The sequence below is a fragment of the Oncorhynchus masou genome, chromosome 30 (genome assembly GCF_036934945.1).
Source record: "Oncorhynchus masou masou isolate Uvic2021 chromosome 30, UVic_Omas_1.1, whole genome shotgun sequence".
Lineage (NCBI taxonomy): Eukaryota > Metazoa > Chordata > Actinopteri > Salmoniformes > Salmonidae > Oncorhynchus > Oncorhynchus masou.
In genome coordinates, this window is record NC_088241.1 from 32,848,320 (window position 1) to 32,871,195 (window position 22,876).

A 22,876-nucleotide genomic window follows, 5' to 3' on the forward strand; every position below is an offset into this window, starting at 1 on the left:
CCTTCTTTGGACACTGTGTTAACAACCCTCCAGGCAAGCTTCAATGCCATACAACTCTCCTTCCGTGGCCTCCAATTGCTCTTAAATACAAGTAAAACTAAATGCATGCTCTTCAACCGATCGCTACCCGCACCTGCCCGCCTGTCCAACATCACTACTCTGACTTAGGTGTCTGGTTAGACTGTAAACTCTCCTTCCAGACTCATATCAAACATCTCCAATCCAAAGTTAAATCTAGAATTGGCTTCCTATTTCGCAAAAAAGCATCCTTCACTCATGCTGCCAAACATACCCTTGTAAAACTGACCATCCTACCAATCCTCGACGTTGGCGATGTCATTTACAAAATAGCCTCCAATACCCTACTCGACAAATTGGATGCAGTCTATCACAGTGCAATCCGTTTTGTCACCAAAGCCCCATATACTACCCACCATTGAGACCTGTACGCTCTCGTTGGCTGGCCCTCGCTTCATACTCGCCAAACCCACTGGCTCCATGTCATCGACAAGACCCTGCTAGGTAAAGTCCCCCCTTATCTCAGCTCGCTGGTCACCATAGCATCTCCCACCTGTAGCACACGCTCCAGCAAGTATATCTCTCTAGTCACCCCCAAAACCAATTCTTTCTTTGGCCGCCTCTCCTTCCAGTTCTCCTTTACCAATGACTGGAACGAACTACAAAAATCTCTGAAACTGGAAAAACTTATCTCCCTCACTAGCTTTAAGCATCAACTGTCAGAGCAGCTCACAGATTACTGCACCTGTACATAGCCCACCTATATTTTAGCACAAACAACTACCTCTTTCCCTACTGTATTTAATTCATTTATTTATTTTGCTCCTTTGCACCCCGTGATTTTTATTTCTACTTTGCACATTCTTCCATTGCAAATCTACCATTCCAGTGTTTTACTTGCTATATTGTATTTACTTTGCCACCATGGCCTTTTTTTGCCTTTACCTCCCTTATCTCACCTCATTTGCTCACATCGTACTTGTTTATACTGTATTGTTGACTATATCTTTTTTTTTTCCTTTTTTTAACTCTGTGTAGTTGTATGTGTCGAACTGTTTTGCTTTATCCTGGCCAGGTCGCAATTGTAAATGAGAAGTTGTTCTCAACTTGCCTACCTGGTTAAATAAAGGTGAAATAAAAAAATAAAAAAATCTAGTGTGTCCTGTGTTGCATATAATCTGACTAAGCATACAAGTATCTGACTGAGCGGTGGTAGGCAGAAGCAGGCGCGTAAACATTCATTCAAACAGCACTTTCGTGCGTTTTGCCAGCAGCTCTTCGTTGTGCGTCAAGCATTGCGCTGTTTATGACTTCAAACCTATCAACTCCCGAGATGAGGCTGGTGTGACCGAAGTGAAATAGCTGGCTAGTTAGCGCGCGCAAATAGCGTTTCAAACTTCACTCGCTCTGAGCCTTGGGGTGGTTGTTTCCCTTGCTCTGCATGGGTAACGCTGCTTCGATGTGGTGGCTGTTGAGGTTCTGTCGCTGGTTCGAGCCCAGGGAGGAGCGGAAGCTATACTGTTACACTGGCAATACTAAAGTGTCTATAATAACATCCAATAGTCAAAAGGTTAATGAAATACAAATGGTAGGGAAATAGTCCTAATACTTATTTTCCACCATAATTTGCAAATAAATTCATTAAAAATCCTACAATGTGATTTTCTGGAATTTTTTTCTCATTTTGTCTGTCATAGTTGAAGTGTACCTATGATGAAAATTACAGGCCTCATCTTTTAAAGTGGGAGAACTTGCACAATTGGTGGCTGACTAAATACTTTTTTGCCCCACTGTACATACAATCATTTATAAAAACCTGTTTTCACTTTGTCATTAAGGGGTATTGTGTGTAGATTGATGACTTATTTTTGTTAAATATATTTTAGAATAAGGCTGTAACGCACCAAAATGTGGAAAAAGTGAATAGGTCTGAAAACATTCCCAATGTACAGGATATGACTTAAATCCTATAACCCTTTGACCATATAAAGTGTTACTCCTGCATCCTCCCCTTCAAGTTCTACTACACTAGCGATCCGATGGAGAGTTGTGGTGGGCATTTCTCTGGGCGATTGGCTTGGATTAATCATTGATTTATGTGAGTTAATGTTTGTTTTTCCCCCCCAACAGAGCCAGCGGGTGGGTGAATGGGTGAGTGGAAGAAGGAGAGAGAACGAGAGTGGATGGAGTGAAAGAGAGTAGGTACAGACCTCTTCCTCCTCAATTCGAGCAGGCTCAATCAGGAGATTATTGACTTGATCAAATGACACCCCCTGTTAGGACAGGAACCAGCGAGAGGCATGCGGATTAGTGAGGCCAAAGTAACTAATATGCACACAAGCATACTCTAACCAAATCCATTCAAAAACAGAAGAAAAATGCACACAATTCAAAATAACACACACACTCATTCAGCCACTGGGATAAACCCCAAAAGGTCATATACACTATTGTATAGTGTGTTAAGTAAGGACATTTATTATGGCCAATTCGATTTCCAGTGGAGGTCCTTTGAACAATGGCAACACCAGTCACACACATCCCTCACTCCCCAGCCACCAGAGGCAGATGCAGGCAGGGGTGGAAACTCGAGACCCAGAATAAGGCGAGCTACAGGCCACACAGGGACGGCAGCTTGTGTGCAGAAAGAGAAATGGGGGAAAGAAAGCAGTGGCTCCCAAAGCAACGTTCCCTCCAGCATATAGACAGACACCACAGTAAACTCTTTGACCTGTGTAATACACGTTCTAATGTGCAGTAGTCTTTCTCAGATTTAGTTGCACTTGTCAATCATTCAACAACCCCCCCCCAAAAAACAGATTGTATAAAAATTCTAAAATCAGCCATTAAGCAATAACAAATCAATTCCAGATCTAGACAGCCTTGTAAAAATAGTGGCTAGATGTGTAAAATGCAAATTGCTCTAAGCCATTGATGCGTTATCTTTTAAGATTGAAATCTGCTGCAGAATTGTTCGAAAATAGGTTGTTATGTAGGTGCATACCGCACTCCAACAATACTTCATGAATGAAATCAGTTTGTATGGGTCTCAACATTTCCACCTCTGCCAAGACAAATTCCGGATGGTCTGCAGATTAACAGGCATAGACTCGCACATACACTATATCACACACACACACACACACACACACACACACACACACACACACACACACACACACACACACACACACACACACACACACACACACACACACACACACACACACACACACACACACACACACACACACATTCTCTGCATATTAGGTAGCAGCTCTAGTGGTGATTACGATTAATAATCCATTTGAAAAAAAGATGCCTTAGAATCATACATTTCAGGAGCCCTGGTGTACACTTTTACACAAATATAGGAAGGCAGGTCAGGGAGAAGTCATTAACCAATTAAAAACAGAACAGGAAAGAGCAAATGATATGGTGAGAAGCATAGTACTGAGGTGGGCAGACAGAGGCATGGTGCAGGGGACTTTATGGCAGGAGGCCGGCAGGGGGCGTCTGGTGCACAGCTGATGGGGTGGGGATTCGTCTTTTGATAGGCAATCACTTTGTATTAAAAGATTTTATCATTGGCATTATTGACAACTGGTCCAAGAGAGCCGGCAAACTTGACGCGAGAGCTCAGAGCAGCCACAAGAGGGAGCTCCACTCTGAGTTGACTGGGAAGTGTGTGGGTAAACACATGAGTACATCCAAAATGGCACCCTATTTCTTTTGTAGTGTACGACTTTTGACCAAGACCCATTGGGCACTGGTCAAAAGGAGTGCACTATAAATGGAATAGGGTGCCATTTGGTACACAAATAGGACTAAAGGGGTGAAATGTGTCCACGTTTTAAGCATTTAAACAACTCACTGGATTTGGTTTGTGCTGGTTGTCCATTTGTAAACTGTCAGTCTGTTTGATGACATTTACAAACATTTATCAAATGTTGTTAATGAGAAAGTCCACTCTTTTTAGTTATTATATGTCTTGTCCTGTGAATGTCTGAGAGAATCCTGCTTGTGTGAGACAGAGAGAGCAACGTCAAAGCACCCGAGTGCAAACTATAAGACTCCCGGGCAAACATTCCTGTAAACAAATCGTTTTTCCTATGCAGGGCAACATGACATGCAATGTAATCTCCTTCTCAATCCAATCCAGTGCCAGCAGTCCGGACTGAATGCAGGTTGCAGGGTGACAAGACTGGGGGCTTCTACGCATTTGTGTGTCTTGGGTGTGCATGGAGGCGAACAGGCCACTGACATGTCAGGATGAATAGAACTGGTGTGCAAAAGTTTTATTCAACTGTCTGTCAGCTTCATTAGGGCAAAAAACACTAAAGGAAAACGAGCCCATGGTAGTCCTGGCTTAATTTGAAATTGGGATACATGGTTAGGGCGCCAAGTTTTGTGTGACCAGATGGCCCCAGTTAGTGTCGTCAACTTATCAGAAGGAGTAAAAAACTTGGGTCTCTAAACACGACAACTACATAATAACATGATAGTGAGTGTGTACAGACCTGCCAACCTTGAATCATTTTTATGAGTACAACTTCAGCACGGCGGAGGGACCCCCGGACCTCACGACGGCGCTCGCAACACCCAAACTGCTCAAATCACAGGCAAATACACCTTTTTTTAGCCTAATAATGATGTTGGCAGAAGACTGCCTCAGTATGAACGGTATGCAATAGACTTACGCGTACTTGGTAATTAGCTGCTAACTAGAAGGTACAATCAAGGCTCTCCCCAGGATTCTCTGACGAGGTGGTGCTGATGTATGACTACGGTTGGGTAGGGTGGAGGTCCGGAGGGGGGTCAGTCAACGTCCCCCTCAGGAAGTAGGAGTAATTTTGCATTATTAAAAAAAAAACTGTAACTGCCATGTCTTGAACCCTAGTCTTAAATGATCAAACAATGTAACCAATACAAAGTCTCGTCTTTGATCGTAAATAAAAATTGAAATGGTCTCAATGACCACTTGCATAATTTAGGGGTAATGATTATTGTAATTAACAGGTGTCTTTGTGTGAATAGTCTAGTGAAAATGTAAAACGGGCTTCTTCATTTTGTTAGGGAAGAAAATTCGGAATTACTCAATCATGCAACATAGTAGTCTAGCTTACTGTAGGCTACATGGAATATGAAACTGAACTAGGCCTTGTTCCAGATCTCCATCCCTGACCTCATCCATCCAGTTAGGTCTGACTACTAGGCCATTCAGCAACATGTCTGGTTGTCGTTGGTGACCTGACTACTATCTCAGCAGCCTGCTGGTGACACACAGCTATATCAAGAGGACCAATCAACAACTGATTCATGAACAAAGGTCTTTTAACCTTTAAGTCCAAGATAGCTTTCTGTGAAGGACGGTTTTAGCGGAAGAATTCGCTCTGCCATGTTTGTTTCCATCAACACAGCGACATGCACTGAACTACCGTGACTACATACCTTCACCGTAATGACGCCTAATGTGATTGATTAACACACACAATTTGGAAAATACAATTGCGTGCACAGTATGCAGAATTTGTGCAGGTTGGCAGGTCTGGTGTACGTGAAGTTTTGTACTACAGCCCTACTCACTATGAACTATGCAGCCTGTATAGTAATTGTGTTTCCTACCCACCGTCCCCTGACCCCCCCCCCCGAGCCCAGTTTACCTTGACCGGCTGCAGGGAAGAGTTGACATGAAGCAGACTCCTCTCCTCCTGCTTTGGCTCTTCTATTCTGTTGTGGCGCTGTGGAGTAACCATACACTCCTCCTCTTCCTCTTCCTCCTTCTCGGGGTCAGGGTGGTGCGAGGTGGGGTGTTGGGTCAGGTGTGCGTCGGGGCTGAAGCCCTGCAGTAACGCGGCCACCGCCTCGGGTTTTGGCAGCTTGGTAATCTTGAAGTGCTTCTTGTAGTGCGGCGTGTCCTTCCTGATCAGACGCTGCTTCTCCGTAGGGAACTGGGGCCTCTGTTCCTCTAGGTAGCTGCATGGGACCCCATCCCCACCCTCCTCGTCCTCATTCCCACCCTGGTATATGGGCTCCTCTGCAAAGTGCACCGTGGGCTGGCGGAAGAAGGGAAAGGATGGTGTGAGTGACGGGAGAGAAAGAAAGAGCAGAGGGGAACCGATCGTATTGAAGACAAGGATCCGTCTCACTGGTCATGGTTATTTAGTTTACCTGACCAGGAAAAAGTGTAGAACTAGGGTACAGAGTATTCCAAGCCACGAAACGCCAGGTCTTAAAATTACAGCACCCGTATTAGGAGAGGTGATTGAAACAGAGACCGCCATAGTAGTGAAATTCACCTCCACATACTCCACCTCCATCTCGTCTAGCTCCTCCTCCTCCTGTTCACCACGCCCACCCACTAGGCTCTCCCTCGCTGTGGTAATCACGCACGATCTCTCCTCATGAGAGTTGGCAGAGGCTGTGCTGTTGGACGCCGCAGAGTCGTGGCTCTGATTGGACAGATTGCTCAGTCGTTTCTCCTGCAACCACCAATCACACGTCAGAATCATTAGAACAATGTGCTGGATAAGTGGCCAACAGGTACACACTTAGATTCTGTTTCAACAGTACACCTTTACCTATGATCTGTATGGACCATACCCACAGCACTGATGGTTTTTACAGAATGTATGCATTTAAAATGTTAAAAAGCTTCACTCACGGATCTCAAGTATGGTGGCATGTAGGATGTACAGTGGTGTGTTGTACCTCAGTACCAGGAGACTCTGGATCTCCATCAGGACTGGATATGTAGGCCTCGTTCCTCTTCTCCTCAATCACCTTCTTCATGACCTTCAGCTCACTGGGGTGGGGCGTCGCCCGGCGCTGGAGACCCTGAACAGACACACGAGGACGAGAATCTGTCAATTCCCCAGACTGACAGTTCATCTACAGACACACAAGGAGGAGACCGCCTCAAAAAGTATTTTGCAAACTGTAAATTAGACACAAGAAAAGAACAACAAACTGACTCAAGGAAACTCAAAGACCGAGATGCCGAAACTATGACTGGAATGGAGTCTGCTACTGATTTCCCTAACTGGATATCTCTCCACCATACTACTTTACCCTGTCATGCCCTGTCAGAATGGAAAGAAAGGACAATGAAAGGAAGCTAAGTTATGAACCAGCCATAGAGCGCTTCATTTTAAAACGTGTTCGTTGGTGCAGTGCACGAGTCACATGAACAAAGCTCCTCATAAAGCACTGTTTATGTATTGTATACTCAGCAAAAAAGAAATGTCCCTTTTTCGGGAACCTGCCTTTCAAAGATAATTCCTAAAAATCCAAATATCTTCATACTAAAGGGTTTAAACACTGTTCACCATGATTGTTCAATGAACCATAAACAATTCATGAACATGCACCTGTGGAAAGGTCGACACTAACAGCTTACAGACTGTAGGCAATTAAGGTCACAGTTATGAAAACTTAGGACACTAAAGAGGCCTTTCTACTGAAAAACACTAAAAGAAACATGCCCAGGGACCCTGCTCATCTGCGTGAACGTGCCTTAGGTGTGCTGCAAAGAGGCATGAGTACTGTAGATGTGGCCAGGGAAATAAATCGCAATGTCCGTACAGTGAGACGCCTAAGACAGAGCTACAGGGAGACAGGATGGACAGCTGATTGTGCTCGCAGTGGCAGACCACGTGTAACAACACCTGCACAGGATCGGTACAGCCGAACATCACACCTGCGGGACAAGTACAGGAAGGCAACAACTGGCCAAGTAACACCAGGAACGCACAATCCCTCTGTCGGTGCTCAGACTGTCCGCAATAGGTTGAGAGAGGCTGGACTGAGGGCTTGTAGGCCTGTTGTAAGGAAAGTCCTTACCAGACATCACCAGCAACAACGTCGCCTATGTGCACTAACCCACCGTGGCTGAACCAGATAGGACTGGCAAAAAGCGCTCTTTAATGACGAGTCACGGTTTTGTCTCACCAGGGGTGATAGTCGGATTCGCGTTTATCCTCTAAAGAATGAGCGTTACACCGAGGCCTGTACTCTGGAGCGGAATCGATTTGGAGGTGGAGGGTCCGTCATGGTCTGGGGCGGTGTGTCACAGCATCATCGGACTGAGCTTGTTGCCATTGCAGGCAATCTCAACGTTGTACGTTACAGGGAAGACATCCTCCTCCCTCATGTGGTACCCTTCCTGCAGGCTCATCCTGACATGACCCTCCAACATGACAATGCCACCAGCCATACTGCTCGTTCTGTGCGTGATTTCCTGCAAGGTAGGAATGTCAGTGTTCTGCCATGGCCAGCGATGGGCCCGAATCTCAATCCCATTGAGTACGTCAGGGGCCTGTTGGATCGGAGGGTGTGGGCTAGGGCCATTCCCCCACAGAAATGTCTGGGAACTTGCAGGTGCCTTGGTGGAAGAGTGGGGTAACATCTCACAGCAAGAACTGGCAAATCTGGTGCAGTCCATGAGGAGGAGATGCACTGCAGTACTTAATGCAGCTGGTGGCCACACCAGATACTGACTGTTACTTTTGATCCCCCCCCTCCCCCTTTGTTCAGGGACACATTATTCCATTTCTGATGGTCACATGTCTGTGGAATCTGTTCATTGTATGTCTCAGTTGTTGAATCTTATGTTCATACAAATATTTGCACATGTTAAGTTTGCTGAAAATAAACGCAGTTGACAGTGAGAGGACGTTTCATTTTTTGCTGCGTTTACATGTATAAGTGTATTAGTAGTCTTACCCTGCGCTCTGCAGCCGCCTCATCGTCCTCATCCTGCTTGGTGGTCTCCTCCTGGAACTGGATAACGGATACCCGGTTCAGGTTGCTGTCTATCCAGCTGTCGTCCACACTGTTCTGCAGCAGGTTCTCTGTAGGGAGACAGGATGGAGAGAGGGACCTGGGTTACAAAAACAGCTTACAGGATAATCCCTTTTCCTGGATTGAAACAGTCATCGTTGTAGTACATGGGAGTTGTGGTGTTATGGGAACATCTTTAAGAACATTTGGGTTGAGAGTGATGGGAGAGCAAGAAGGACTCAGAGAGGAATGTGCTGCTCGGTGTAAAATTGCACTCGGGTTGTATTTTCAAGATTTCAATATGCAGCTCACACTTGATAAGGTAGCTTGCGACCTGCTCGCGCTGGCCAAAAGTTTCCAGCGTCACGGGTAAAAAAAACACACAAAAAAACAGACTGATTTTGCAACACCCCAGTGTAGCTCCTATGAGGAAGGAAAGGGAAGAGGATATGCTTTGAAGGAGGACTTCAGTTCAGTTGGTAAATAGTGAATAGCCCAGGAAAAAGTTGAGATGGAGAACGGAGCGTGATAGAGATGTGAGAGAGGAGGAGGAAGATTACGTCCACCAGGAGGTAGGTGTAGGGCTAACTCACCCAGGCTGGGGGAGGGCTGCTGGGGCAACAGGTAGCAGGTGAGCACCTTCTCCCCGGTGCTCTCGTCGTCCTCCGTCTGGAACTTGAGCATGGGCTGGGACTGGTTCTCTGCCAGCCACATGGCCTTCAGGTTGAGGTTGGCCAGGGCAAACGGCAGGTTCTGTAACCTGGGGACACCACACAACATGGACAAATCATATGGAACGTTTTATTCTTAAGAATAGTCCGGTGTTGCTCAGTTGGAAGAACATTACGTTTGCAACGTAAGGATTGTGGGTTCCATTCCTGCTGGGGCCACCCATATGAAAATATATGCATGCACTACTTTAAGTCACTTTGAGGGAAAAATATGTCATTATTAATATTTGTATTATTATATCATTATTAGACTACAAGACTTGATAAAGGGTTAAGAGAAGCTCGGACTACTTCAGAAGTGGAGTCACTAGATATGTTATTACAGGAGAGAAGTCTACCAACACCAGTGATTTACGGGACCACTATGGGGTGTAGAAGGGTTACCTGTTCCCTGCCACATCCAGAACATGAAGCTCAGTGGCGTCAGCCAGCTCAGCGGGCAATTTGGCCACGCGATTGTCTCTGAGGGAGAGCACGTTGAGGCTGGCGCAACCACCCAGCTCATCAGGCACGTTGTCCAGCCGGTTGCGGTCCACATTCAAGTTGGTCAGCTTTTTCAACTTGCCCAGCGAGCGAGGCAGAGTCTATTGAATAAAAACACACAACAATAAAAAAATGTCAAAGGGATATGTTGAAAGGACAAGGCCGGGAGTCTCGGGACAAGGCACATTTGTTCTGAGCCAGCGAACTGTGGTTCTAAAAATGTACCTGTAAGAGGTTCTCGGTCAGTACGAGTTCCGTCAGGTTCTCACACTCTCCTATGGAGTCACTCAGGTGGGTCAGTCGGTTCTGGTCCACTTTCAGGATGGACAGCTGCTTCAGAGAGCCTAATGAACACGACCCAGGTCAATTACCGTCACAAGCCTTTGAGTCAGTTTATATGCATCATTTCCCCAGTAGGGGGCAGTATAGTTTTCAGTGCATTACCTTCTATTACATCCAAGCAATGAAAATGCCCAATGTCCATGGGTCTAATTCAACAGTACTTGGTAAAAAGCACACACCTTGACAAAATACTTTGAAAAACTCAGTTTAGTCTGACAATGAAGCTACTGTGTAAATCAGTTCAGGTGAATAAGCCACCGTACAACGGAACAGCGAATGTCATCAGGCAACCTTTCCTCCCTCTCTCTCCCCATCTACCTCCTTCCCCCGCTCTCTCCCATCTCTCCCTCACCTATGCTGTCGGGGACCACCTCCAGGAGGTTGTGTGAGAGCAGCAGGTCAGTGAGGGCCAGCAGGCCGCTGAGCTCTGAGGGCAACTCCTCCAGTCGGTTCTCTGACACGTCTAGACACACGAGTCTCTGCAGGTTCCCCAGCTCCTACACACACACACACACACACACAGCAATGTTGTTTTTAGTGTGAATACTCCCACTGAAATGTATGTGGTAGGTTTCATACTAGGCTTCGGCAGTACCCAGATTACCATACCTTCATACCGACCTTGTGCCATACCGAGATACTCATAACTGGGCACAAGGGGCGCTATTTCCAAACCCCACTGCCAACAAGTACATGTACAATCCTTTAGAGAATGCGAACTAAATGCTAACAAGCACATTGCGAACATTTTATACAGTCTCTGACCTAAAGTATTTCGCTACACTCGCATTAACATCTGCTAACCATGTGTATGTGACAAATAAAATTTGATTTGATTTATTTACAGGACAGATGTCCCGGGCTTATAAAGTTATACAAGTGACTCAATACTAATAACAGTTTGCTGCATGCACAAAACCAACGCTAGACAGCAAGGCTCTTGATCCAGGAGGGGACTCTGCTGTTTCCAAACAAAGCTTGATTTTGGAAGAAGCTAACCACTGAGCTAGTAAGCAAACTAGCTACTAAAATAGCATACCAAATGCTCAACTGCAGAGCATTTAGCACAGTTTACTTAATAGGTATAAGACACAGTATCTGGATACAGTATCTAGCTGACAAACACTTAGTTGTGAGTTCCATACTGTAACTAGATTCCCTGGCGCGTGCTGCACAACAGTGAGTGACTCACAAGGCTCTGGTCTCTTATTTGTGTGCTTGTAAACAAAATCACATGACTGGGGACTTCCGAGAAAATGAATGACACGATAGTCTTTATCTCCTCACGTATTGCACAAGTTGACTGCAGGTATTTACTTCAAAACGCATATATTCAAATGTATACAAATAAAACACCAAAGAAATTGATTCAACGGTGACGAAAACCATCTCGTGGCTACTTCCAAATATCCCAGTATAAGGTATACCGCCCAAGCCTATATCATACTGAGCAATGTTCTGGTTCTAAGCGAATAAGGGCATGGATGCCAAGCCAGGACCGTACTCACTAGTGGCAAAGAGGAGAGCTGGTTGCGGTCCAACCACAGCTCCCGTAGGTTAGGGAGAGCACCAAGTGTGTCCGGCTGTTAGAGATAGAGACAGGGGGAGGGGACAAAGAGAAAAGAAAGGTAAACAGAGGACCCAAAGTTGTCTTTGCTCTGCTTCTAGAGCGAGGGGGAACAAACATGCATCCTCCACTGTACTTAAATATGCATCATTTGGGAAGGGGAGAGGAGGCGTCTACATAAACACACATCACACGCCCCAAATAGCACCGCGCTGGTGGAGTCCCCAAATGGCTGTGGGAAGGGGCAAGATTCACCTGACAAGACAATCAATCATATACACACACCCACACACTGTGCCTGTTCGCTATGCCCACAAACCACACAGGGGGGAACAAGCATGTTTTTATACAAAACAAGATGCTTGCCCTAGCCTGTGTCCTGCACCGAATTCAATTTTTAAAAACGAGACGCAATTAATTTGGGCAATCCCAGAAAACAATTCCTGTAAAATGACCCCAGATTGTATTTGAGTGACGCATTACATTAAAATACTAGCATGCCTGTGAGGGATGAGCAGTATGACATGCAGGCAGCCAGGCTTTCAGGCGGCAGCATGACGTCAGGTTGGTTTGCTCAGTCTCCGCCGTCAGCTCAACAGGCATTATTTACCCTGTACATTGAGATGACTAGCCAGGCAGGCGTTCCCATGCTAAAAGAAGCAGGACTCAAGGGCAACATATTACCTACGGAGCGCACGACATTTGACCAGGGCCACATCCCCTTTCCCTACATAGTACACTACTTTTTGCCAGGGACCATAGTAATGCACAATATAGGGAATAGGGTGCCATGTGGGATGGATTTATAGCACACAGGGGCCCTAATGTCCAACAGACCAGTTCCAAGCCACTGTGTTTGTTTGTGGGCAAGATATGTCGGTTAGATGGGTGCTTGTGGTGGGGAAATGTAAAGAAGGGTGTTTGGGTAGTGTGTGTGTGTGTGTGTGTGTGTGTGTGTGTGTGTGTGTGTGTGTGTGTGTGTGTGTTCGCGCACGCCCGCACGTGCTGGACATCAGGGTAGGGGTCAACTCAAATTGAAGGCAGTCAATTCAGGAAGTAAACTTTAATTCTCATAAATAAATAATAATGTACATCTATATTCAATGACTTCTCAATAAACAGAAAAGGAGAAACTATGTCAAGTTGTTCTGGATTTTAAAATCAAATCACTTCTTGAAATAACCGACTTCAATTCAAATTGACCCCAACCAAAGATGGTTTAGTACGAAGATAAGTAGAAACGGTTGTCCAATAGAAATCCCTGATCACAGTTGTAGGCGATATCACAGCTCATCTGCAGAAACACGTAATCGGGTCGAACGGTCATCTCGCTCTAAACTCCACATGTACAGGCCGTCAAATTAAAAAGCACTCTTTCGATAGTTGTTTTTGACAAAAATTTAAAAGTGTCAGTGTGACACTTTTACAAGGTTGTAGTAATGACATGCTCACCTACTTAAAACATTGGTTTGAATGTTGTGCTTTTAGAAATCAAAAAAAAAAAATATGAAGGAATCATTTTTTACTTTTCTCATTGACTTCTCAAACCCTAAACCCCGGTCTGGTGTGCAAAGTCTACTTCACAAGCGTTCCCGGAATGTTGGGTCTTTGGGTTTATAAAAATCTGTACCCCAACCCTGCTGGACATCCAGGGTGTACGATCCTGTGTGGCATGTCCTGTGAGCTGTATATCTAACCAGCTTGTATGCAAGACGTGTTTTTATGGAATAGCATAAACCAGAGTCAAGGGTACGTATATTTCTATGCCCCCCCATGTATGTTGAGAATGTGAGTTATTGTCATGTTTTATATCACACATCCTTTACATAGCGCCTCCGTTTAAAATGGCACCCTATTCCCTATGTAGTTATTAACTACTTTGGACCAGGGCCCTTGGGCGCTGGTCAAAAGTAGTGCACAATATCAGGAACAGAGTGCTATTTAGAGCTTGTTCTTACCAACACATCCAGTTCATTGCTGCCCAGGTCCAGATGCTCCAGTTTCACCAGGAAAGAGAGCGACCTGGATAAGCGAGAGAAACACATAAATCATAGAAAACACTGATGTAATGGGGACTACTGTACACTCAGACGACACGGTCTCGTTGAAACTCACTCAGCGTTGTGAATATACAGTGCCTTCGGAAAGTACTCACACCCCTTTTTCCACATTCTGTCACGTTACAGCCTTATTCTAAAATGTATTACATTTTTTCATAATCAACCAACACACAATACTGCATAATGCCGAAGCGAAAACAGGTTTAGAAATTTTTGCAAACAAGTTTTTTTTTAAATTAACAGAAGAACCTGATTTACATAAGTATTCAGACACTTTGCTATGAGACTCAAAATTGAGCTCAGGTGCATCCTGTTTCCATTGATCATCCTTGAGATGTTTTTACAACTTGGAGTCCATCTGTGGTAAATTCAATTGATTGGACATGATTTGGAAAGGCACACGCCTGTTTATATAAGGTCCCACAGTTGAAAGTGCATGTCACAGCAAAAACCAAGCCATGAGGTCGAAGGAATTACACAGATCTGGGAAGGGTTCCATAACATTTCTGCAGCTTTCCAAGAACAGGTCCCCAAGAACACAATGGCCTCCATCATTCTCAAATGGAAGAAGTTTGGAATTACGTAGACTCTTCCTAGAGCTGGTCACCCGGCCAAACTGAGCAATCGGGGGAAAAGGTCCTTTGTGGAGGTTCAGACCATGAGAAACAAGATCCTCTGTTCTGATGAAACCAAGATTGAACTCTTTGGCCTGAATGCCTAGCATCACATCTGGAGGAAACCTGGCTCCATCCCTACGGTGAATCATAGTGGAGGCAGCATCATGCTGCAGCGATGTTTTTCAGCGGTAGGGACTGGGAGGCTGAGGATTGAGGGAAAGATGAACAAAGCAAAGTACAGAGAAATCCTTGATGAAGTCCCGAGTGCTTTGGAGAAATTTTTCAGACTGGGGTGAAGGTTCACCTTCCACCAGGACAACGATCCTAAGCACACATCCAAGACAACTCAGGAGTGGCTTCGAGACAAGTCTCTGAATGTCCTTGAGTGGCCCAGCCAGAGCCCGGACTTGAACCCGATTGAACATATCTGGAGAGACCTGAAAATAGCTGTGCAGCAAAGCTCCCCATCCATCCTGACAGAGCTTGAGAGGATCTGCAGAGAAAAATGGGGGAAACTCCACAAATACAGATGTGCCAAGCTTGAGGCTGTAATCCCTGCCAAAGGTGTTTCAACAAAGTACTGAGTAATTTTTATTTTACATTTAACCTTTATTTAACTAGGCAAGTCAGTTAAGAACAAATTCTTATTTACTATGACAGCCTACTGGGGAACAGTGGGTTAACTGCCTTGTTCAGGGGCAGAACGACAGATTTTTAACTTGTCAGCTCGGGGATTCGATCCAGCAACCTTTTGTTTACTAGTCCAATACTCTAACCACTGCCGCCCCAAAAGGGGTCTGAATACTTTCCAAAAGCACACTGTATTTATAATCTATATATAAATACATCAACAATGTATTTGAAGGCGACTTCTGGACTGTTACAGTCTGGACCAGATAGACTAACTGATTGTCAGACTAAACCATGACGCCCAATCATTGACACATTCCCACACAGTCACACACATGACAAGCTGGTCATTCAGCAAATCACACATTTACAGTCTGTCCCTCTCACAACAACTGTATCCATAGTGAAGAGAGCAAATAATGTTGGTTGCTAGTGAACAGATATACTAGAGAGGACTTTGTGCTTCAAATCACCAGTCATATCATCAAGGTCTCCTTTCTCGGAAATAACCACCTTCCCTAGCATGGAGGGTGGCTGGGACTATGCCAGGCTGAAGAGGGCACTTACGTGGGCAGGGACTTGAGCAGGTTCTCCCTGAGCTCCAGCGTCACCAGGTTGGCCAGGCTGCAGGAGAGAGGGAAGAGAGGACGAGAGAAGAGGAGGAGGAGTTAAGTCTAAAGGCCCTGGTTAACTTTGCATGGCGATTGGTCTCGTCCAACCGGTCACGCAGTCAGTCTGTCTGAGAACCCATTGTGTCATGTAATTACGCCTTTACCAAGGTCTGTCATTTTACAGAACGAGGAGGCTGAATGTTTAGAGTAAGAAGGAGACCTGTGTCGGAGTTGGTTACAAACACCCATGCATGCAAGGTGGTTGGTCTGTGTATTTTGTTGGTGCGTGTGTGTGTGTGCACTTACTTTCCTATGTCGTTGGGCAGTGTCTGCAATGACACGTCGTTAAGTGCCAGGTGGGCGAGCCCTCTGAGCTGAGTGAAACCATCAGGCAACCTGGTGATGAGGACAGAAAGGGAGAGGGGAAAACAGATGGAGAGAAACACTGAGAAAAAAATGGCCCTTTAACACCAGCCCTTGAAGCGCTTGGAACAGCTGCTTCATCTGCCTATGGTAGCATCCCAAATAGCACCCTATTCCAGTCATAGTGCACTTTTTAGTGGTGCACTATATAGGAAAAGGGTGCCATTAGGGACGCAACGTAAGTGGCCAGATCCATCTGTCAAAGCACTCAGCATCACCACTCCTGCCAACAGTTCCTTTCTTATTCTATAGGAGAAGTAAAAGCAGGGAGATGGTTTGCCTCACCAAAAGCATTACACTTCTACAGTATACTTAAACGCCATGTTAAAAGATGCAATACAGCCGTTTTTTCCTCAATATATTATCATTTCTCAAGTAATAATTTTGCTAGGACTGTCTGGGAGATGTCTGAGTGGGGAGGGGACAACTGAAAACTAGCTTATATTAGCAGAGAGGCTTGGAACGCTTTCTTATTGGTCTATTAACTAATTAACTGTGGCGTAACCATGCAGGCCAAAACAGGCTGAACTGTCAGGCAGTCTTTTCAAACAGCTCTTAGACTAAAAGGGCATTATCATCACTTTCACTATATCACAGTATTATTCCAACCGCAGTGTGGAAATATGGACACTGGAAATCACGCTTTTGACTGTACTGGGCCTTTAATGAAGTTTCAAGGTCAAAGAACAGCATACTGTAGCCTCACAAAGCCTCGTTATCCTCCAGGTGTTTTGCTCATGTACTGTACATAATCTAATACTGAGAAAGGGCCTGCTCTGAGCCTTTGACACATCTGGGCAACAACTACCTACACATTTGTTTCATTGTCTTGAGCTGTTTATCTTCTGGCCATTATGGAAAGGAAATAATCACAACATGGCACAAAGCACACGTATGACAGTGACCTCCCCCATATATCTCAAAGGCAAAAACACAATGGAAACAGCAGAGAGAGAGAGGGTACTGGACTGATCCACTGACTTGGAGAGGGGGTTTCCACTGAAGTCTGCAATCTCCAATGCCTTGCAGAACTTAATGCTCTCGGGGATCTCAGGAATGTCTGTGGACAGAGACAGAGATTAGAGAGGGGGAGCACAGTCAGATATAACAATACTGTATACTGCTTTTCCTGTCACCTGCTATATGATATGTACACCAAGGACACGAGAGAGAAAAGACTATTTCCATTGTGTGTGCTTGTGCTGAGTTGCAAAATGAGAAAGCATTTGAGATCGGTTTGACGTAAACAATCAAGGGCGGATTGACTTCTGCCATTGATTTGTAGGGGGGGTTACAGTGCATTCGGAAAGTATTCAGACAGCTTCACTTTTCCACATGTGTTACGTTACAAATCAAATGTTAGTCGTCACATGCGCCGAATACAGGTGTAGACCTTGCAGTGAAATGCTTAATTACGAGCCCCTAACCAACAATGCAGTTGAAAAGAATACGGATGAAAATAAGAGAGAAAAGTACAAAAATAATAATAATAATAATAATAATAATAATTCAAGAGCAGCAGTAAAATAACAATAGCGAGACTGTACCGGTACTCGCGCTGTATATAGAATCAATATGTGGTGGCACCGGTTAGTTGAAGTAATACGTACATGTAGGTAGGGTTGTTAAAGTGACTATGCATAGATGATAACAACAGAGAGTAGCAGCGGTGTAAAAGAGGGGGAGGGGGGCAATGCAAATAGTCTGGGTAGCTATTTGATTAGATGTTCAGGAATCTTATGGCTTGGGGGTGGAAGCTGTTTAGAAGCCTCTTGGACCTCATTTTTAGGGCCTTCCTCTGACACTGCCTGGTATAGAGGTCCTGGATGACAGGAAGCTTGGCCCCAGTGATGCTATGAGCCGTACGCACTACCCTCTGTAGTGCCTTGCGGTCGGAGGCCGAGCAGTTGCCACACCTGGCAGTGATGCAACCAGTCAGGATGCTCTCAATGGTGCAGCTGTAAAACCTTTTGAGGATCTGATGACCCATGCCAAATCTTTTCAGTCTCCTGAGGGGGAATAGGTTTTGTCGTGCCCTCTTCACGACTGTCTTGGTGTGCTTGGACCATGTTAGTTTGTTGGTGATGTGGACACCAAGGAACTTGAAGCTCTCAACCTGCTCCACGGCAGCCCCGTCGATGAGAATGAGGGCGTGCTCGGTCCTCTTTTTCCTGTAGTCCATGATTATCTCCTTTGTCTTGATCACGTTGAGGGAGAGGTTGTTGTCCTGGCACCACACGGCCAGGTCTCTGACCTCCCTATAGGCTGTCTCTTCGTTGTCGGTGATCAGGTCTAACGCTGTTGTGTCATCGTCAAACTTAATGATGGTGTTGGAGTCGTGCCTGGCATTGCAGTCATGAGTGAACAGGGAGGGAAGGGACTGAGCACTTACCCCTGAGGGGCCCCTGTGTTGAGGATCAGCGCGGTGGATGTGTTGTTACATACCCTTACCATCTGGGGGCGGCCCGTCCCATGCAGAGCAAGGGAAACAACCACCAAGGCTCAGAGAGAGTGAAGTTTGAAACGTTATTAGCGCGTACTAACTAGCTAGCCATTTCACTTCAGTTACACCAGCCTCATCTCGGGAGTTGATAAGCTTGAAGTCACAAACAGCGCAGTGCTTGACGCACAACAAAGAGCTGCTGGCAAAACGCACGAAAGTGCTGTTTGAATAAATGTTTGCGTGCCAGCTTCTGCCTACCACCGCTCAGTCAGATACTTGTATACTTAGTCAGATTATATGCAACGCAGGACATGCTAGATAATATCTAGTAATATCATCAACCATGTGTAGTTAACTAGTGATTATGATTGATTGTTTTTTATAAGATAAGTTTAATGCTAGTTAGCAACTTACCTTGGCTGCATTTGCGTAACAGGCAGTCTCCTTGTGGAGTGCAACGAGAGAGAGGCAGGTCGTTATTGCGTTGGACTAGTTAACTGTAAGGTTGCCAGATTGGATGTATTTATTTTAACGGCAAATCGGCACCCAAAAATACCGATTTCCGATTGTTATGAAAACATGAAATCGCCCTAATTAATCGGCCATTCCGATTAATCGGTCGACCTCTAGTATGTACGTACGGTCACAGTCATCGATGCACTTATTGATGAAGCCAATGACTGATATGGTGTACTCCTCAATGCCATCGGAGGAATGCCGGAACATATTCCAGTCTGTGCTAGCAAAACAGTCCTGTAGTTTAGCATCTGCTTCATCTTTTTTTATTGATCTAGTCACTGGTGCATCCTGCTTTAATTTCCGCTTGTAAGCAGGGATCAGTAGGATAGAATTATGGTCAGATTTGCCAAATGGAGGGCAAGGGAGAGCTTTGTACGGGTCTCTGTGTGTGGAGTAAAGGTGGTCCAGAGTTATTTTTCCTCTGGTTGCACATTAACATGCTGATAGAAATTTGGTCAAATGGATTTAGGTTTCCCTGCATTAAAGTCCCTGGCTAATAGGAGTGCCATCTCTGGGTGAACGTTTTCTTGTTTGCTTATGTCGGAATACAGCTCATTCAATGCTGTCTTAGTGCCAGCCTCTGACTGTGGTGGTATGTATGTAAACAGCTATGAAAAATACATATGATTAATCTAGGAAGAAGTATCTCATGTATCTCATGATAAGCTGGAGACCACACTACCTCAGGTACCACTACACTCAGCTCGAGACTTCCTTAGATATCGACACACCTACTCATTCAAGGGTTTTTCTTTATTTTTACTATTTTCTACATTGTAGAATAATAGTGAAGACAAAAAAATATTAAATAACACATATGGAATCATGTAGTAACCCCCCAAAAAAGTGTTAAACAAAACTCAATATATTTTATATGAGATTCTTCAAAGTAGCCACACTTTCATGCTGACCAAACCGGACGTGCACCTGCGCCATCGCGCTGTTGATTTTGTACCCCCATACCAGTTGCTTGGGCCAAGAAACACAAGCTATGGGCATTAGACCAGTAGAAATGTGTCCTTTGGTCTGATGAGTCCAAATTTGAGATTTTTGGTTCCAACCGCCGTGTCTTTGTGAGACGCAGAGTAGGTAAACGGATTATCTCCGCATGTGTGGTTCCCCACCGTGAAGCATGGAGGAGGTGGTGTGATGGTGCTTTGCTGGTGACACTGATTTATTTAGAATTCAAGGCACACTTAACCAGCACGGCTACCACAACATTCTGCAGCAACACGCCATCACATATGGTTTGCACTTAGTCCCCGCTATCATTTGTTTTTCAACAGGACAATGACCCAACACACCTCCAGTGTGTAAGGGCTATTTGACCAAGAAGGAGAGTGATGGAGTGCTGCATCAGTCATCCACAATCACCCAACCTCAACCCAATTGACAAGGTTTGGGATGAGTTGGACCGCAGAGTGAAGGAAATGCACCTAACAAGTGCTCAGCATATGTGGGAACTCCTTCAAGACTGTTAAAAAGCATTCCCGGTGAAGCTGGTTGAGAGAATGCCAAGAGTGTGCAAAGCTGTCATCAAGGCAAAGGGTGGCTACTTTGAAGAATCTCAAAGATAAAATATATTTGGATGTTTAAAATCATTTTGGTTACTACATGATTTCATGTGTTATTTCATAGTTTTGATATCGTCACTTTTATTCTACAATGTAGAAAATAGTAAAAAATAAAAACCCTTGAATGAGTAGATGTGTCCAAACCTTTGACTGGTACTGTAAGTATTGAGACCCTTCGCTATGAGACTCGGAAGGTACACCTTCCAACCGGACAACGACCCTAAGCACACAGGCAAGACAATGCAGGAGTGGATTCGGGACAAGTCTCTGAATGTCCTTGAGTGGCCCAGCCAGAACCCGATCAAACATCTCTGGATAGACCTGAAAATAACTGTGCAGCAACGCAACCCATCCAACCTGACAGAGCTTTAGAGGATCTGCAGAGAAGAATGGGAAAAACTCCCTAAATACAGGTGTGCCAAACTTGTAGCATCATACCGAAGAAGATTCAAGGCTGTAATCGCTGCCAAAGGTGCTTCAACAAAGTACTGAGTAAAGGGTCTGAATACTTATGTAAATGTAGTATTTCAGTTTTTTTTATACATATACAAACATTTCTAAAAAACAGTTTTCGCTTTGTCATTATGGTGTACTGTGTCTATATTGAGAAGAGAACTTCCGGCGCCGACAGAGATGGCAGCCTCGCTTCGCGTTCCTCGGAAACTATGCAGTTTTTTTTTTTTACGTGTTATTTCTTACATTAGTACCCCAGGTCATCTTAGGTTTCATTACATACAGTCGAGAAGAACTACTGAATATAAGATCAGCGTCAACTCACCATCAGTACAACCAAGAATATGACTTTCGAAGCGGATCCTGTGTTCTGCCTTTCAACCAGGACAACGGAATGGATCCCAGCCGGCGTCCCAAAAAAACGACTCCGTAAAAGAGGGAAACGAGGCTGTCTTCTGATCAGACTCCGGAGACAGGCACATTGTGCACCACTCCCTAGCATTCAATGTCCAGTCTCATGTCCAGTCAATGTCCAGTCTCTTGACAACAAGGTTGATGAAATCCGAGCAAGGGTAGCATTCCAGAGGGACATCAGAGACTGTAACGTTCTTTGCTTCACGGAAACATGGCTCACTGGAGAGACGCTATCGGAGGCGGTGCAGCCAGCGGGTTTCTCCACGCTTCGCGCCGACAGAAACAAAAATCTTTCTGGTAAGAAGAGGGGCAGGGGCGTATGCCTTATGGCTAACGAGATGTGGTGTGATCACAGAAACATACAGGAACTCAAATCCTTCTGTTCACCTGATTTAGAATTCCTCACAATCAAATGTCGACCGCATTATCTACCAAGAGAATTCTCTTCGATTATAATCACAGCCGTATATATTCCCCCCCCAAGCAGACACATCGATGGCTCTGAACGAACTTTATTTGACTCTTTGCAAACTGGAATCCATACATCCTGAGGCTGCATTCATTGTAGCTGGGGATTTTAACAAGGCTAATCTGAAAACAAGACTCCCTAAATTGTATCAGCATATCGATTGCGCAACCAGGGCTTGCAAAACCTTGGATCATTGTTATTCTAACTTCCGCGACGCATATAAGGCCCTGCCCCACCCTCCTTTCGGAAAAGCTGACCACGACTCCATTTTGCTGATCCCTGCCTACAGACAGAAACTAAAACAAGAAGCTCCCACGCTGAGGTCTGTCCAACGCTGGTCCGACCAAGCTGATTCCACACTCCAAGACTGCTTCCATCACGTGGACTGAGATATGTTTCATATTGCGTCAGACAACAACATTGACGAATACGCTGATTTGGTGTGCGAGTTCATTAGAACGTGCATTGAAGATGTCGTTCCCATAGCAATGATTAAAACATTCCCTAACCAGAAACCGTGGATTGATGGCAGCATTCGCGTGAAACTGAAAGCGCGAACCACTGCTTTTAATCAGGGCAAGGTGACTGGTAACATGACCGAATACAAACAGTGCAGCTATTCCCTCCACAAGGCTATCAAACAAGCTAAGCGTCAGTATAGAGACAAAGTAGAATCTCAATTCAACGGCTCAGACACAAGAGGTATGTGGCAGGGTCTACAGTCAATCACGGACTACAGGA

At 45.0% G+C, this 22,876-nt stretch overlaps 1 protein-coding gene across 1 annotated transcript in view; it reads right to left on the reverse strand.

The window, feature by feature from the left end:
• Window positions 1–22,876, reverse strand: part of LOC135522543 (protein scribble homolog) — a 128,937-nt gene that overhangs the window by 47,024 nt on the left and 59,037 nt on the right. Inside the window, 14 exon segments of the mRNA XM_064948907.1 lie at window positions 2,229–2,291; window positions 5,682–6,074; window positions 6,318–6,500; window positions 6,730–6,855; window positions 8,743–8,870; window positions 9,393–9,559; window positions 9,915–10,114; window positions 10,239–10,357; window positions 10,708–10,852; window positions 11,864–11,938; window positions 13,881–13,944; window positions 15,797–15,853; window positions 16,147–16,236; window positions 17,245–17,323. Coding sequence (XP_064804979.1) covers window positions 2,229–2,291; window positions 5,682–6,074; window positions 6,318–6,500; window positions 6,730–6,855; window positions 8,743–8,870; window positions 9,393–9,559; window positions 9,915–10,114; window positions 10,239–10,357; window positions 10,708–10,852; window positions 11,864–11,938; window positions 13,881–13,944; window positions 15,797–15,853; window positions 16,147–16,236; window positions 17,245–17,323 — 1,889 coding nt within the window.